The following is a 17,060-nucleotide window of genomic DNA, read 5'->3' on the forward strand; positions in this document are numbered from 1 at the left end:
GGGCCAGGCTCAGACTGCTGTGGGCTGACAGCCAGTTGCCAGGAGAGTTAACAGGATGTGCCTCTTCCTGGAGGGACAGGGGGCTGGCTGCTGCAGCTTTCCTGGATGGAGCCCTGCTGGAGCTGCAGTGTTGTCATGCACCTCCCCGAGTGGAGGGAAGGGAAAATGTTTAACCTTGTGTTCCTCCCATGTGTCTGAACTTGAGCATCTTCAGTCAGCCAACAAGGAGGAAAAGGCCAGAAGAGATTTCCTGCCTGGCTTGCAGATCAAGGTGGCTGCAGGCAGTTTTCTGTGTTGTTTGTCCCTCCCCAACCCTGCTCCCCTTGTTCACAGCCAGTGACAGTTTGTGGAATATCCTCTTGGCATTTAACACATACAGCACAAATGGCTACTGCACTCCAGAGCCTGAGTTGTCTGTTTTTTGGGTGGAGACTGGCCAAACTGAGCTGCAGCCTCTCCCAAGCCTGTGAGCCCTCAGGGAGCCTGTGTACACACTGCTGAATTCATGGTGGCTTTTTCAAGACTGGATCTAAATGAGAATCCACCAGAGAGCCTGACAACTCTCCAGGATCTACTGTTGAGTATACGTCTCCCTGCCCTCCTCCTCTCAAAGCGTTTTGCTTCTAAGAATAAACTTTTTTTTTCCTTTTTTTTTTTGGACCCTGTGTTACAGAAATGTGCTCCCTAGAGATGTGGTCCAGACATGGTCACGTCTGAACTTAATGACCTTCTGTTTTCAAACCACACAGCCTGTGTGACATCGGTGCTCATTCTAAAGCAGTTTTTATTGACCTGAGCTCCCTTGGCAGCTCTTTCCCATTTGTCAGCATTTGTGTAGGGTAGACATTATCCATGGAGACAAGTTTCTTAAGGACCTTAAAAAGGCTCTCTTCTCTGCAGTGTTAAGAGTGATGATCCCTGTGTACCATAGCAGATTATCACTGCAGAAGGTCTCTGCTTTTATATCACATGGGGCCACTTTATCTTTCTAGGCATGGTGTGTTCTTGGGAGTTTGTTTGCAGCATGTTCTGTTCCACAAGCTATTGCCAGTGACATTTATCATTAATCTTGATGTACCAGCTGGTGACTGGCCACACACGTTTGTGCCCTTATTGCAGTGTGATCTGGATTGTTCTGACCTGTCCATGTGGTGGTTTGTCCCTGTCTGCCTCCAGAGGCTTTGGTAGGGGCTTTATCTTCTTTGTTGGGCACTTCTCTTGTTTAGAGAATGGATAACTCTGATCAGGAACTGTACTTTGTTGCTTCTGTGGTTTCTTCTCAAACCCCAACTATGCTGCACCCTGGAAGGGGCTGCTCCTGAGCAATGGAAGCAGTGTGTCTGCAATCAGCAGGTGCATCCAAGCAGTGCTGAAGGGATATTTCTGACCCTTCTCCTCCCTGTAGTTGGCATAGCTTGGAGCTGATGGGCTGCAGAGCTGGGCAGGTCTCTGCTGTCCTTTGTGTGGGTCAGGTCAGGGCTGTGAGCTGGCACTGCTTGGCTGGACATTGCCAGGACCTGCCAGGCTCTTAGAGGACTCCTTAACTACTCTGACTGCAGGGACAGTGCCTTGGGGAGTGCAGAGATGAGCTCAGGGCTGGGGTTTGGGTTCCTGAAGTGCAGGGGGCTCTTGTTTGATAGAGCTCTTCTGTTCTGCCCCCTTTAGGTGGTGAAGGTTGGAATAGTGGAACAATCTTCTGCAACATCAGGTAAGGACCATCCTGTGTGTGTGCTCTCTGTGTGCTGCAGCATGGGAGCCTGACCTCACAGGCTGGGCAGACTCGTCCATCACTGATGCCTTGGAGCTGGGAGGTGGAGTTGGATTTTATTAGCTCCCAGTGGTTTGCCTGCAGAAAGAGAGCCCTCTCTCTTGGGAGACGCCCTTTTTTCTTTGTTACTTTACATGGAGCTTCAGGCCAGCTGAAATTCCCACACCTACATCCAGGGAAGCTCTACTCTCACGTTTCTGCAAACCCCATTTTTCTAATGTTGTCAGTGGGGTGGATTCACTGTTACACTTCTTTGAGGTTCCTGCTTCAGCCTGAGGAGGGGGTTCATCAGAAGTTCATGCCTGTCTCCCTGCAGTGGGCTCAATTGCTGAATGAAATTGATCTCGGTGCCTGAGAACTTGTGGGTGGGCAAAATTTTAGACCCATTTATTTTTTACTGGAGGAGGTGCAAAGCTGTTATGCAGAAGGATACTGTCTGCTTACAGACACAGACATGGAGTGGTGCTGTTTTGTCAGTGCAAACTTATTTTTTCCCTCCATATGCACAGGACTATTGTTTTCCTCGTGTTGGGATTGTTTCTTGTTTTGCTTCACTGTCAAACCCAGATTCTTGTGGCCTGGGTGACACACAGGTTTGTGCATGGAGGCAGCCCTTCTGTGGGTCGCTCCTTGCTGCCACAGTGCTCCCACCATCCTAAAGGGCCAGCAGGAAGGGGATGAGACCTTGGTTGTGGAGGCAGATGGAAGGGGGAGATCCCTGTGGTCGCCCAGAGGTGCTGGATTCCAATGGGGCCCTGCAGTGGTTGCAGGGGGAGATTCCCTGTAGGAAGGAGATCAGTGGGCAGGGCTGTGGCTGTGCAGGAGGCTCAAAATCAGCTGGGAGCAAACCCTGGAGAGCAGGTGCCAAAGGAGGAGCCCCAGGAGTGTCAGTGTTTGTGCCTGCCTTGGACCCAGACACACAGAGCCCCTCAGAAGTGTGGAGCCAGTCAGAACTGATGGGCCAGCTGACCTCTGGATTGAATCTGAACAAAACCTGTGCAGCAGGAGTGTGGACAAGGAGATTGAGCTTTATCCCAGTGTTCTGTGCTGTGAGACAAACCCAGACAAACAGTTTCCCTTCCTTTTTTTAAGGTGACTCTGATGACGCAGCTCCCTCAAGTTCCGTTGTCCTTTCTTCCACCCCGCCTTCCGTGTCTCCTGCTGTGAAAGAAGCCTCCCCCACGCCCCCTTCCTCACCATCTGTTACAGGCAGCTTCTCCTCCCCAAGGTAAACCATATTTTGTCTCCTTACAGCTCCATTGGTTGGCTTATGTGGCATACACGTGACTGAGAACTCCAAAGGAAAACCAATAGTTCTTCCTTCATCCCTAGCAAACATTTGGAGTTGTCACCTTTCTCCTTCACATCTTTTGCCTCTGGAGTGACTGTGTCCTTGCTGAGGCTGCCAAGGGGCTGGGGAGGGCAGGGGGGATTTTGCACTTAGTGGGAAGGCTGCATGTCTCAAGGGCAGGATTCTCTTGGGAAGATATGTATTCAAAAAAATTACTGACTCTTAGTACACATGGGTGCCAGGCTAATCCCTCATGATTGTTGTGTTTGTAAAAGCCAAATGAGTGGAAGGTCAGAGTGACTTTTGAAGGAGCTGATGACTTTCTCTGTGAGGGTAATGCTGGCAATTGTAAAGTGGAACTGCAGCTCCCATTCATGTGTGTGCCTGAAAGCACATCTGAACAGCAAGGGGATTGCACCTACAGGTAATACTAAGCCCTGGTTTAGCTGAAAATTTTAGGGGTGAAGGGAGGAAACCCTTAGAAAGCTGTCAGTAAGACTTGCCCTGGCCAGGACTCTTCATTTTGTTGCTGCACAAAACATTGTTGTAGCTGTCTAACACTCTGTGTGCAGCTCTAATACTCAGAGGCACTTGGTGAAGTTCCCCTTGATTTTGTTAACTCCCCTGAGCCTCTAAGGGAACATAGCAGCAGTCTTGTGAGAAGAGGAAACTAGAAACATTTGGACTCTGCAGTTTAGGAGAGGAGAGGAAAGTGATAAACCACTCAAGGTGTGCAAAGTCAGGGGGGGTTGGGTTTGTAGAGGGTGGCAGAGCACTGGGAGAAGTGCCCAGGGAGGTTGTGGAGTCTCTCCCTCTCTGGAGACATCCCAAAGCCACCTGGATGCATCCCTGCACCACCTGCTCCAGGTGACCCTGCCTTGGCAGGGGGGTTGGAATGGGTCACCTCTAGAGGTCTCTCCCAACCCCAGCAATTCTGGGGTTCTCTGAAGCTGTGGCACAAGAGCTGGGGGCACACAGTGACACTGCAAGAGCTCAGTTAAAAGGGAGAGAGAGGAAGGGACCATGTCTGCCCCTGCTGCTTCTGTGGCAGCAGCATCAGCAGGTCAAATAGGGGTCAGACAGATTCACAGACAGCAGATCCATTAATGGCTACTAAAGGATGTGTCAGGGACTCCCCTCTAGCATCCCCAGTCCCGTGGTTGTCAGGCTGTGGAAGTGCCAGGGCATGCTCTGAGGCTGGGCTAAGGTGCTCTCCCCAAGCAGCATCCCCTGCTGTCCCTGTTGGGGACAGAATGGGGACCTTTCATCCCACCCCAGGGTGCCCTGCAGCGACCTTTAACCTCTGACCTCTTAGAGTGGCTTTAGAGTTCCCTTTGAACAGGAGGCAATGGAGATGTGAAAGTGCCAGTTTAGGTGCCCAGCCCTGGAAGGTGTTAGTGCCCATTCACCTGTGCCAGGGCCCAGTTCCCCAGGCCCTTCCTGGTGTATCCCTGTGCTTGGATGGCAGGAGAGTCCCTGTGCCCCAGCAGCAGCTGGCTGGCAGTGCAGAGGGCTGGGGGCTGGGCAGGCTCCAGGGAGCAGAACTGAATTCTTGTGTGTGAGCTTTGTGTGTGGGTTTTCCAAAGGTGGAAGTGGTTTGGAAACTGGTGCCCCCAAGAGTGTAGGGTATTAAAGCTGTGAGCCATGGATGTGATTAATCTGAAACTGATACCCCAGCTCTAGGAATCTGGTACTTTTTCGTTTCATACTGTGTGGCAAAATCATCAAGAAATGAGGAATTGCAGGTTCAACATTGTTCTGTCTTCCCTGATCTCTAACTAAGTGACAGCACAGGGGGTGGAGGGTGACCCAAACTGAATGATTGAGCCATGTGTTTAACTGAGAAGGGAACATAAAATCTTGCCTGGGCCTGGTGAATATTGGGATGCTTTGTCTTTATGACTGAGTTGAGAAATGTGATGCAAAGGAGCTTTGCAACTCAAAGCATCATCCTTAAAGAATCTCACTTCTGAATATTGCCCTGAGAACCAAAACCCTGGTTTTAGTCATCAAAGATGAACTCTGCTTTGCAGTCTGACTTTTAGCTGAATGAATGGCAAAGAAAAGGAAATGATTTGCTGAGAGGACTGTAGGGATGGGGTGTCCTTGTTTTACCTTGAGTTCCTTGTTAGACGGGTGGTGCAGAGAGATGCATATTTCATTCAAGATCACAGATTTATCTTCCTTAACAACTGCCATTTCTCAAACTGGGGACACAGACTGGTAGATAAATTTAGGTTTTTGTCTGGTACTTGTGTATTATTCAACGCTGATTGTCACTGTGTAGGAAGAAGTATAGGCTGACACTTGTAGGTCTGCTGAATGGTGAAGCCCTGCTCCCCTCAGGGTTATCAGTGAGAGGCAGGGGCAGGAAAGGGCTGGAGCTTCCCAGGCTGCTCATCTTACCTTTGCTGGCTCAAGAAAGGGCTGGCAGCATGTTTTGGTGATGCACAGCTGCCACCACATGATGCAAGGAGATTTCAACAAGAGAGCATATCCTGAAATCTGCTGTTGTTTAGCAGACATCACAGGGCTGGCAGAACTTTTTTTTCCCAACAGTGGAATTCCCCAGCAAGTGGCAAGGCTTGGGGATATAGGCAGTTGCAAGAAGCAAGTCAGGGAGACTGGGAATTGAGTGCCTGATGTTGAGGGACCTGCCAAGTCCTTGTTCACCCCAGCTGAGTTGGTTTTGGCAGTGCTGTGCCTGGACAGAGTCACTCATCAGTGCTCAGGGGGCAGCAGCAAGGTGCTTACAGCCTCTTTTCCCCACTCAAAAATGAAGTAATCTGGGCCACCTCAGGAGCTGCCTTTGCTGCTGTGTCACAGAACTCAGCATTGTGTTCTAAGGAAAGTGCTTGTGTGCTCCCTTTCCCACTGCTCACCCTCGTGACTGCAGCAGGTCAGCTTGTCTCAGCTCACTGAGGTTCTGTGCAGTGGGACCCAGGCTGCGTCTCTCAGGGGTGGCTTCTTGGGCTTCTGTAATTGCTGAGTCTCTCTATGAAATGTCACAGCCTGATTGCCCAAAGAGCCAGCAGTTTATTCTCTGACCAGCAATGCAGCCACTCTGACAAAACCCTGCTGAGGGGCACGCAGGAATTACCACCTCCTCTTGTTTCCCAGCCAGGGCCTCGGTGCTGAGCTGATGGGCCTGCAGGTGGATTACTGGATTGCAGCTCCACCCGTGGACAGGAAGAGAGACCCAGAGAAGAAGGACCCCTCCACCACCAAAAACACACTGAAATGCACTTTCCGGTCCCTGCAGGTCAGCAGGCTCCCTGCCAGCGGCGAGATCGCCACCACGCCAACCATGTCCATGACTGTGGTGACAAAAGAGAAGAACAAGAAGGGTAAGGTGTCCTTCTGTCCCTGTCATATTTCCTGAAAAATCCCCAGGATTTCTTCTCCTGGGAAGCTGAGAAGCCTCAGAAAAGAATGAAAACAATAATTATCTGATTGCTTCTCCTGTGTTTGCTGCTCTGGAATGTGGTCTGGAGATCGTTTACCAACACGTTCATGTTTAATTGGTTTCCTGTGAATTGTTTTTACTTAATGACCAATCACCATCAGCTGTGTCAGACTCTGAGGAGTCAGTCACGAGTTTTTATTATTCATTCTTGTTAAGCCTTCTGTCTGTATCCTTCTCTTTCTTTAGTATAAGTTTAGTATGATATGATATGGTATATAATTTAATATGATATATGATATATAATATAATATCAGCCTTCTGAGAACATGGAGTCAGATTCCTCATCTCTCACCTCGTCCTGGGGACTTCACAAACTCAGCATCCTTCTGTCCCTGTCCTGCTGCTCCAGGACTGCCTGACTTGTCAGTGCTGGATGGCAGCACCTCAGTCCTATTTTTATCCCCAAAGTCCGAATCAGTGGCTGAGGAGTGACTGTGTGAAGTGATAGGGTTTGGAAGGGTGGTTCCTCTGTGTGAGGTGAAAAGGGGATGTGTTCACCCTGGTGGCTGAAGCTAGGATGGTATAGCCCAAAAGAGCAAAGGTGGGGACAGAGCAAGGCCATGCCTGGACAGTTTGCCTGTGTTCCTTGGGAGCCTGCTGGTGCTGTGTTGGGATATTGGATTAGATAAGAGGCAGCTTGTGCCCCAGAACCAGTCAGGGTAAATGAGCCCCTTCTTTCTGGCAGTGTGCTGGAAACCTGGGATAGCTTTACTTTCTGGGATGATATCCCCATCCTATGAGCCTTTAGCTCAAAAGAGCCACAGAGAACGAAAGAGGCATGTAAGGGAAAACAAAAGCCCAGCAAGTATCACAGATCCCTGTGAGGTGACAAAACAGGAGTACCCCTGAACTGGAGTCTGGGGCCTCCCTCTCTCCTCCTGCACCCACCACCCCACAAGAGCCAGCGAGGGGATTCAGAACCTGGAGCAAAGTCCTGGGTGGAGCAGCTAAACTGGGGGTGTTCAGCCCATGGAAAAGGAGGCTCGGGGTGACCTTATCACTCTCTACCACTACCTGAAAGGAGATTGGAGCAAGGTGGCAGTCAGTCTCTTCTCCCAGGTAATGAGAGACAGGGCATGAGGAAGTAGCCTCAAAGTTTGCCAGGGGAGATTTAGATTAGCTATTAGGAAAAATTTCTTCACCAAAAGGGTTGTGAAGCCCCAAAAGGGGCTGCCCAGGGCAGTGGCGAAGCCACCATCCCCCCATGCTTGGAGGTGTTTAAAAGATGTATAGATGTGGCACTTGGGGACATGGTTTAGGGATGCAGTTGGCAGTGTTAGATTAGCAGTTCAATTCAATGACCCTGGAGATCTGTTCCAACTCAGCAATTCCATGATTTTATAATTCTTATGCTTTTGCACAGAATGCTTTGTGGGTCAAGAGGAAGTGGAAGATTAATACTCTTAAACTAGTGGCTTTATTTTCTCAAACCAAACTAACAAAATGGCATTTTGAATGTTGTCAGTGATTTTGTATTTGCTCCTGGCCTTGGTAATGTGAAACATTTTAGAAATTGAGAACAGCTCTGCAACAAATTATTTTGAAGGAAGCACAAGGCAGTTCTGCATTTATATTTTGCCTGCCAGTAGTTGTCCTTCACAACACCCTCTGCATGTAGGCCTGGGAGTCACTCCTGGGTGGACTCTGAGAGAAGGCTTGGCAGGGCCTCCTGGGCTGCAGGACATGGGTGCACAACCCTGCAGCCAGGTCACTGCCAGGCCAGCACAGCTGTGGCCCTGCTGGTGCTGAGCTGCCAGCCCTGGTGAGACCCTTTGGGAATGTCCTGTTGGTGGGACAGGCAGTCCTGAGACACTCCAAACATTCTTCCCTGGGGGTGGCCCAGCCTGCAGCAGAAGTGTTCAACACCACCAGCTTTTGTGAAACCAGTTTGTACATCTTTGCTCATGCATTTGGACAGTTCTTGGGGAGCTGGATCCTTTAGTTCTCCTTATGCCTTCCCTACCCACCAGCTGCCCCCATTTTGTAATCCCTCCTGCTCTCCAGGTGTCTGTGCAGCCCAGGCTGTGTTGGGCCACAGTCAGTGCAGCAGGCCTGGCACTGCAGATGCAGATGTTTTCCCTGTATGGTGTCCCAACAGAGGGCCCAGCTCATGCCCTTTGGGGTCAGGGTTATGAGCTGGGAAGGCTTCACAAAGAGACATTTAGGAATAAGATGCTCATGTGCATCAGTGACGGTGCTCAGCACTGACAGACTCCTGCCAAAAAGGGAGGATCTTAGGAGTAAGAATTTTCAGACAGGAATGTTTGAATTCAGAAGCTCAAACAAGAATCAGTGCAGCTCCTGTGAGTGGCACAGATTGACCTTGTGCTGGTTTGCTTTTCTTCCAGTGATGTTTTTGCCCAAGAAAACAAAGGACAAGGAGGTTGAGTCAAAGAGCCAGTGTATTGAAGGAATCAGCAGGCTGATTTGCACAGCGAAACATCAGCAGAACATGCTGCGTGGTGAGTGCAGCACTTGCATCCCTGGGGGTGCTGGGGCAAGGCTCACGTGCTGTGATTGTCCTCCAGGCAAAGGGCTGGACTGGTGCCCTGCCCTGTGCCCTGGAGCCAGCATGCTGGGGATATTCCTGGGGAATGGGCTTTGGTGTGCCCAGCATGGGGGAAGGCTTTAATAGGTCTGGGATGTGGGAAAATCCTCCCACAGCTAGCTCTGAGTCAGTGCTCTGGATGAGGACAAGGGTTGGACAGGGCTCCATTCCCCTCTCTGTCATCCCCTGCTTCTCTTGCACATCTGGTGCAAGTGTTGTTGGTGGCAGGTGGTGACATTGTGGCTGCCCCTCTGGGCAGGACACTGGCACATGCTCATGCCACAGCAGGAGCCATATATGCCTCTTGTAGACAGACCTGGAGTGTCTGTCAGTGGAGCTGGGCATCCAGGAGCAAAAATACCCCTGTGGTCTGTTCAGTTAGTAATCCCCAACAGAGGGACCCGCTTGGGTCACCTCCTTCATCCTGGCCTGGTCCCTGTGAGACTGGCAGGCATGAGAGGTGCTCACAGGACACGTGTCACCTCTTTGGGACACATGGATGTCCTGGTGAGAGTGCCAGTGAGGAGAGACTGATGTCCATCTCTGTAAGAGCACATTTGCCCAAAAAAGAAAATGAGGTGTGCTGAGGAAATCTGAGAATCCGGATCAGGTGACACTGAAATCAGCAGTGTGGGGAGCTCTGGTGTCAGTGAGCGATGCTGGAACAACAACCTGAGCTCTTCTCCCCAAACCTGGTGTGCTCCTCAGCCTTTCTCCCTGTGAGTGCAGCTGAGTGGGGCAGAGCAGCTGAACGTGGCCAGGCCTCCCTCTGCCGACTGCAGGGGAATTCTGCCAAAGCTGCCTCAGGCTGGCCACTTCCCCTCAGCATTTCCTAACTCTGCTCTCTTTTTACCCTCCCTTGCAGTCCTGATCGATGGGGTGGAGTGGAATGACGTCAAGTTCTTTCAGCTGGCAGCACAGTGGTCCTCTCATGTCAAGCACTTTCCCATCTGCATATTTGGACACTCCAAATCCAACTTCTAGCTGTGCTCGGCGCAGGGACCTTCTGCCCATCCCGAGGACTGCACACCAGGAGCCAGGAACTGCGTGCCAACTCTGACTCGCGTCGCTCTGCCCTCTCCTGCAGAATTAATTACAGATGTGCTTGGATTACTTTTGAATTACTTTTTTCTATTAACTCTTAAGTTTACTACAAAGGAAGGAAGCCCCTTTAAACAAAGGCAAAAAAAAACCCCAACCAACAAACCAGTCTTAAATATAGATGTGCTGACAACGTGAAGTCGTGGGGGAGTTGGCAGGAGCAGGCAACCTGCCCAAGAACACCTACCACTTACGAGCAGATAGCTGAGTAACTGCACTGCTTATTAACCTGAGACCTCATTGGTGTGAGTGGGCTGGGGGAGCCGTGGATCAGCTCGAACAGATTTTGCAGAAGATTGTGTGCATTACGTGCGTTTGGCCCCCGCTCTGTATTTCTAGGAGAAAAGGATGGCCAATCTTTCTTCCTGCTGCCAAAGGATGAGAGATCAGTGAGTCTGGAGGGAGTTCAACTGTCTGGTGTGGAAAACAAAGCCACTTGCAGAGTTAGGGAGGTCTGGAGAGGAGATCCCCTTCGGAGCGTGAAGCCTGCCATAGGGAGAGGCAGGTGTTGGTGCTGAAGCGATGCCTGAGGAGGGTTGGGCAGGAACAGGAATTAGGGAATCACTAAGTATAAGGAAACTCCCATGTCCCAGGTCTGTGACAATGACCAAACCTGGCCAGTCTCTGTGTTCCCCAGCTGGCTGTGCTGCTGAGGGGCACCACGTCAGTGGGGTCGCTGCTATTACATACTCACACCGATTATTTACCTGTCAATAAAACCTCGTCCAGCCTCGAAAGGGAAAGGATTTTTTTCAACAGCTGCAGATTTTTTTTAATGCTTTCTAAAAAAATAAAATAAAATAAAAACAAAAAATAACAGGAAAAATATTAATTTGCCAAAAAAAACCCCACAAACCCAGGAAGATGAGCCGTTGTCTGTGGAGTGATGCATCACTGTAGTGGCTGGACTGGGAGCCAGCCAGGCACTCTGTGTGTCCAGCTGCCTTCCTGCCCATGTGTCACACTGCACACCTGAGGTGGCACGGGCTGCTCTGTCAGGTGCTGGGTGGGGTATGGGGAGCAGGGTGTTGTTGCCATGTGGAAGAACAGACATCTCTGGCATTTCAGGCTAAGGGACTGAAATTTCTGATGGGCCCTTTTGGGTCCCCCCTTGTGGGCAAGCCAGGCTCTGTGAGCATTTCCAGAAGGCACTTTCTGAGGGCAGTGATGCTTTTCAACTGTTTTCTTTTTTTTTTTTCCCTGATCCCTTACCCTTGGGTTTCCAAAGGCTTGGGGAGCCTGCTTTGCGCTGCATGGCAGGTCCTGCTCTGCATGGGGACCAGCTGGCTCCCAGGGCAGGTACTGGTTGTGTGCTCTGCTGGCAGGGAGCTTCTGAGGTGAGAGCTGCATCTTGTGCCTGTCACAGCTTGGGCTGCTTCACCAGCTGATGTTGTGAAACCTTTCCCAGCACAAGGGCACCCTGTGTGGCCAGGGCCTGGGTATTCCCTTCAAACCACGCAGTGAGGAGGATGCTGTCCCCAGCCTGGTGGCACGCTGCTGGGTAGGACACACTGTCTAGCTGCAATACTTTGTTCCTCCTGCCTGCTGTGGGCTGGCTCCTGGCTGTGGCAGAAGCTGGGCTGTAGGGGGATGTTGTTGTGTCCCTCAGCTGATGTTTTTGGGTGACCTGAGCTGATGCTCTGGGGCTGTACAGCGTTGCCTAGCAGCAGCAGCGTGGGAGAGGGTGTATAAGCACATCACATCTTTATCGAGGCTGTTGCATCAAAAAAAAAGCTTTGTAAAAAGAGATTAGTCAGTGTGTGATTTCTCCCTCGAATTTCACACTGGTGTGACAAGGGTGATTGGGCTTGGTTACAGCTGTGTGCAGCCTGGGCAGCTCTGGTGGTGCTGCTGCAGAGGTGGGTTGGACTGACTGACTGCAATAACTTTGTTTACTGGGGGGTGAGGGGAGAACCATCACTGTGCTCCTCTTTGTATTTCAACCTACTGTAAAGAAGGAATCTGGTAGCTAGGACAGGGTTTCCAGAGTCCTGCCTATCAAATGTGTGTTGCCCTGCTGTTCTCTGTGTGTGTATGTGTGTGTGTGTGTACGTGTGAGAGAAACACTTCTGCTCGTTGCATTTCATGTTGGTTTGTGTTTTGTTCTGACTCTATACAAGTAAATTCATCAGGAGACTCTCTGTACACCTGAGGGCTTGATTTCCTGTATGGAAAGCTGTTGTTGCTCTGAACTGCGTCTTCCATGCAAGAAAACAGCCTGACTCCTCAGCCTTGTTATCCCAAAGGGAGTCCAGCATGGCAGGCCGGGCCTGCCTGTGGGCAGCTGTGTGCCCAGGGGGTCTGTGGTGTTTCCTGGCCCTGGAGGCAAGGGCTGGCATGCAAATTTGGTGGCACAGCTCTGATCAGGTTGTTGTGCCTCTGTTGTTTCTCCTGTGGAGCCACTTTGTGCAGCTGTTTCTTTCCCTGTCTGGAGTGGAAACAGTTTTCTGTCTCTAAGAAAAATGAGTGTCAAAGCACATGGCTCAGACTGCTTTGGGAAGGAGCTTTAAATCTGGTCCCATGAATGAGTGACTGATCTCAGGTTTCCCAGCTTCCCCACAGTTTCTGGGGAAGTTTCTTGCTGGGACTGAGCTCCACTGACCTGAAGGATCATCACTGTGGGATGAGGAAAAGTTTCTGGGCAGCAGAGGGCCCGTGCCTGCAGAGCTGTGCCAGCCTGTGGGGTTGGGTGGTCGTGGCCATGTCAGCAAGTGCAGAAGGATGGCTTAGAGCAGAGAGCTCTGTGTTCAGCTCTGGAGAGTTTGGGCAGGGAAGGTACATTTCAAATGAAGAAGCTCAGGGGGGCCATCTCCCTCATGCTTGCTTTGGAGCTGTGTGGTCTGACAGCAAAGGCAGGCCCTGGGGTGGGCAGCACCTGAGTGGATCTCTAGCCAGGAGGTGCTTTGAAGGTGGTGTCCCCTGGTGTGTCCCTTTCTGTGTCCCAGAGCTCACCCCAGCCCCCCACAGGGCCCGTCTCTCCTGCCCCTCTGGCTGTGGCTTCTCGGAGCTCTGGTTTCTTTTCCAGCTGCTGTGGGCAAGGCCCCCGGCTGGCTCGGGGTGAGCTCTGGGAGTGGCTGGCTCCATGCTGAGCTGACCTAGTTTAGCAGCTCCGGAGAGCAGATGAAAGATGGAAGGGGTTTGTGGCATCATGTTGCACCCTGAGCGCTTCCTGCTCCTCTGGCTTGAATTTCCTGGAGACAAAGGCTGGGCTTGAGCCCTGCCAGCGCTCAGCCAGGGCTGGCTCTGCTGTGGGCACTGGCGGTGTCAGGGACATCTCGTGTGGCTGGTCCAGCTCCGTGCTGCAGTTCCCATCCAGTCCAATTGTCACTTCCCGTGGCAGCGGTGACTGCAGAGCCCTCCTGAATTACACATGACTTCTGGGAGACCCGTGGTCTCTTTGGCTGTTTTGCTGCTTTAGTTAGAACACGAGATAAAGCTTGCAGCTTTATCCTGCAGAGAGGGCAGGGGTAGGTGGCTGGCAGGTTTCTGGGGCTGAGATGTGCTTGTTTGCTTCCCATCATCACACTCAGCCAGGAACCACACTGCCCTGTGCTTAACCTGTGATTGCAGCAAAGGCCCTGTCATGTTTCTCACCAGCAGCGTGTGCTGGTGGGAGCACTGGAGAGCCAGGGCACAGGATGTTGCACCTGGAGTCTCCAAAGTTGAGAGGGAAATCATGTCAAGAGGCAGCAGAACCAGTGGTCTTTTCCTGCTGCTTGGTGTGCTAAGGGATTGGGAAACGGGATTAGGACAGTGGGGCCATGCTGCTGTAAAGGGCTTGGGGCCCTGGAGCTTTCTGGAAATTAGTTTGGATGGGTCTGTCCCCTTCATCTGGGGGGTCTTGATCTCAGCAGATATTTGAGTGGTGGCATTTTAATGTAGCACTCTCTCTGGGCTTAACCTGGCAGGAGAATGCCAGAAATGAGCAGCAGCATCTCCTGGAGGTTTCCTGGAGCCTCTTCAATGGTATTCTCATGGGAGATGTTCCTGGCAGGGCTGGCTCCTGCAGGAAGGATCACTCTGGTGCTTTGGGACAGACTGGGGCAGAAGGGGATGTGCCAACTTGTGAAGCAGCAGGTTGCCGGTTTCCTTAAAGAAGAGGGCCACTGTTCTGGGGCCATATCCAGCCAGCTGCTGGCTGCAGCCCTGGCTGGACAGTGGCTGGAGTGTGGCCTGCCTGGCTCTGGACGTGCCCCAGCCGTGGGGAAGCGCCTGAATTCCGGGGCTGCGTGCCACCAGGCTTGTCCGGACCGCGGCATGAGAGGGGAAGTTACCACTGTGTAGATTCCCGAGCTGTCCATCTGTTTCATTGTTGTATTGTTTGGGTTCTAGGGTTGTTTTTTATGAAGACAGATTAAATGTAAATAGCCTTTTTTTTGGAACAAACTGCAACGTGCTCGACCTCGTCAACTATTTTATGGTACTAATGCAACACTAATAAAACTGGACATGAAAGCACACACCCGTCCCCTGAGTCGTCTCTCAGCAGGGGCTGCTCTGGCATGCCCAGGGCAGTTGTTTGCAGGAGGAAACAGCAGCATGGCTTTCTGCCCTGGGGATTCTCTTGTGTTATTTATCCAGCTGCCACTTCCAGGGCAGAGCTGGTGGATTGGCACGTCCTTCCCAGCACCGAGCCCTCCTGTAGTTTTTGCAGCCCTGCTGCTCTCCTAGCTGCCTCCTCTCCCAGAAGGATCTGCTCAAGCTCCTGCAGCTCTCCTGGATATGACAGCCGTCTCCAGCACTCAGTCCTCACCTCTGCTCAGCAGGGAAAGACCAGGCTGGTGCCTGTTTCTCATCTGGGGGCTGCATTGGATGGACACAGTGGTGTTGGGGTACCAAGGGGGCATCTTGGGGGGAACACTGAGGCTGTGGGAGCCTGAAGCTGTGTGTGCTCCTGGGAGGACTGTAGGATGGACAGGGATGTGTGGGATTCCAAGAACTTGGGCTTGGTGCTGGGGAGTCAGAAGGTGAAGAGAGGAAGGAAAGAGGGGACCTAAGCTGTTGTTTTGAGGAAGGAAGGTGAAGAAGAAATTGTGAGAAATGGGCCTATGGCTATGGTCCTTAGGATGCAGGATGCTGGAGGCAGAAATGGGAATGCTGTGCTGGAACAGCCTGTATCCTCACGCTGTCCTGACCCGAGGGTGAGGGGTGGAGGGGTGACAGCTGGTGGAGCAAAGAGCTGGGGTGAAGGGAGCCCCTCAGAGCAGGCCAGGCTGCTCTCAAGGGACACGTGTCTCTGTGGACAGCTCAGATGCTCTGCGTGGCGCGGCCAGGTGCAGATGCATTTATGGCCCAAGCCCTTTGCTGGAAGAGGGGACACAAAGCCCACACATGGTGGCACAGAGCAAGCATTGGATCATTCCAGGTAGGAGGAATGGGGGTAGCTCAGGAGAGGGCAAGATCAGTACTCTGGAGTGCAGAAACAGCACCTAAGGCCACGGAGGGGGTGGTGAAATGGCTGTGGTGAAATGGGGGGGCACCATGGGAGAGCTGGGGGAGACAAACATGTGAAGGCTGTGTTCTGGCTGTGTATTTTCTGCACAGGTTCAGCTGTAAACTTGCACTGATGGCCTGGCTCTATGAAAGAGGCACATCCTGAGCAACACATTTTAGAACCCGTGGAGGAATTTGTCTCAGCAAGTGAATATGGGTGTGAGTGGAGAGGCCTGGGGTGGTGGGAAGGCTTGTGTGCTGCTGGGGGAAGCAGAGGATGAGCCCCACATCAGCAGGGAGAGCACCAACCCAAGTGCCCTTGGCACACTCTGCTCTTGCCTGGAAAAGAGGAGAAAGAAATGAGGGCTGGGTGGAACAAGAATGACTTTGGGTCAGAGTGTAGCAGGTTGCATGCAATGGGCCTGGAGAGCCTCCCTCATTCACATGCACTGGGACAGATGAATTTCTGCCAGGCAACCTAGGCTCTCAAAGCACTGGCATCTTTCTTTTGCAGGTCTGGGCCTTTCTCACACCTTGTGCTCAGACCTTCACTACCATGGGAGAGGTGTCAAATGCAAGTGCTGCCCTGCCAGGATGCACCAAAAGCCTTCTGGGAGGTCTGGGTTTGCACGGTGGGAGTTGGTGGCACTCGTGGGAGTGGGGTTTGGTGGTGGGAGATGGGGCATTGCAGGAGCTTGCTCCTTCCCAGGCTGAGTGTGGCAGCTCCAGCTCGCCTCCCTCCAACTGCACAACACCCTGGCCCTGACCACAGCTGTTGCTTAACCTGGAAGAGGAACAGCAGGGAAGATCCAACACGTTTTTCTCGCTATCGTTTAAAACACGATTTAGCATTTGGAAAAAGTAATCAACGCCGTGTGACTGTCCACTTCTCTGTGTGCAGCTACCGAGAGTGCTGGGATGCGATTTGTAAATATTTGTTCTGGATAATTTTTCTGTGTCCTGCTGGATTATTTTGAGCTCGGCAGAGCGGCTGCAGCAGCAGCCTGGGGGGACCGGCCCTCGTGTCCTGCGGCATGCCCGGCGCCTGTGCCGGCACGCGCTCCCCCGGTGCCTCGGGAAGGAGGAAATATCACAGCCCTGCTCCCCGGCGCACTGACCTTTTTTGGCTGACCGATTTTCACCCCCAGAAGTGTTTTCCTCACTCAGCCGTGCTCCTCGTGCACAGTGGGAACATAAAAGCAGAGCCCTGTGCCCTCCTGGGATCTGAGGACTGTCAGAAATTTGGTGATTAGGGTTGTTTTCCTAACACACAAAGCAAATTTTAAGCCCTGTTCTTTCTGAAAAATATATGTATTTTGGGCAGTCTTATGTAGGTGTATCAGTACTTTGTGAGAAGCGTGTTTAGAGTGCAGGCAGCAGCTCTGCCTAGCCCATATCCAGTAAAAGGTATGACTGCACTATTGATCACATACTCCAGCAAAGAGTTTCATGA

At 51.8% G+C, this 17,060-nt stretch overlaps 1 protein-coding gene across 7 annotated transcripts in view; it reads left to right on the forward strand.

Annotated features, from left to right (window-relative positions):
• PACS2 (phosphofurin acidic cluster sorting protein 2) overlaps positions 1-14,634 on the forward strand; it is a 77,226-nt gene extending 62,592 nt beyond the window's left edge. For all 7 annotated transcript variants that reach the window (XM_066555377.1, XM_066555378.1, XM_066555379.1 and 4 more), the window contains 5 exons: positions 1,666-1,708; positions 2,861-2,996; positions 6,180-6,406; positions 8,874-8,987; positions 9,939-14,634. In XM_066555377.1, coding sequence (XP_066411474.1) covers positions 1,666-1,708; positions 2,861-2,996; positions 6,180-6,406; positions 8,874-8,987; positions 9,939-10,057 — 639 coding nt within the window. In that variant the 3' untranslated portion in view covers positions 10,058-14,634. The remainder of the gene's footprint in view (positions 1-1,665; positions 1,709-2,860; positions 2,997-6,179; positions 6,407-8,873; positions 8,988-9,938) is intronic.
• The last annotated feature ends 2,426 nt before the right edge of the window (positions 14,635-17,060 follow it).

This window comes from Molothrus aeneus, chromosome 9 (assembly GCF_037042795.1).
Source record: "Molothrus aeneus isolate 106 chromosome 9, BPBGC_Maene_1.0, whole genome shotgun sequence".
Classification (NCBI taxonomy): domain Eukaryota; kingdom Metazoa; phylum Chordata; class Aves; order Passeriformes; family Icteridae; genus Molothrus; species Molothrus aeneus.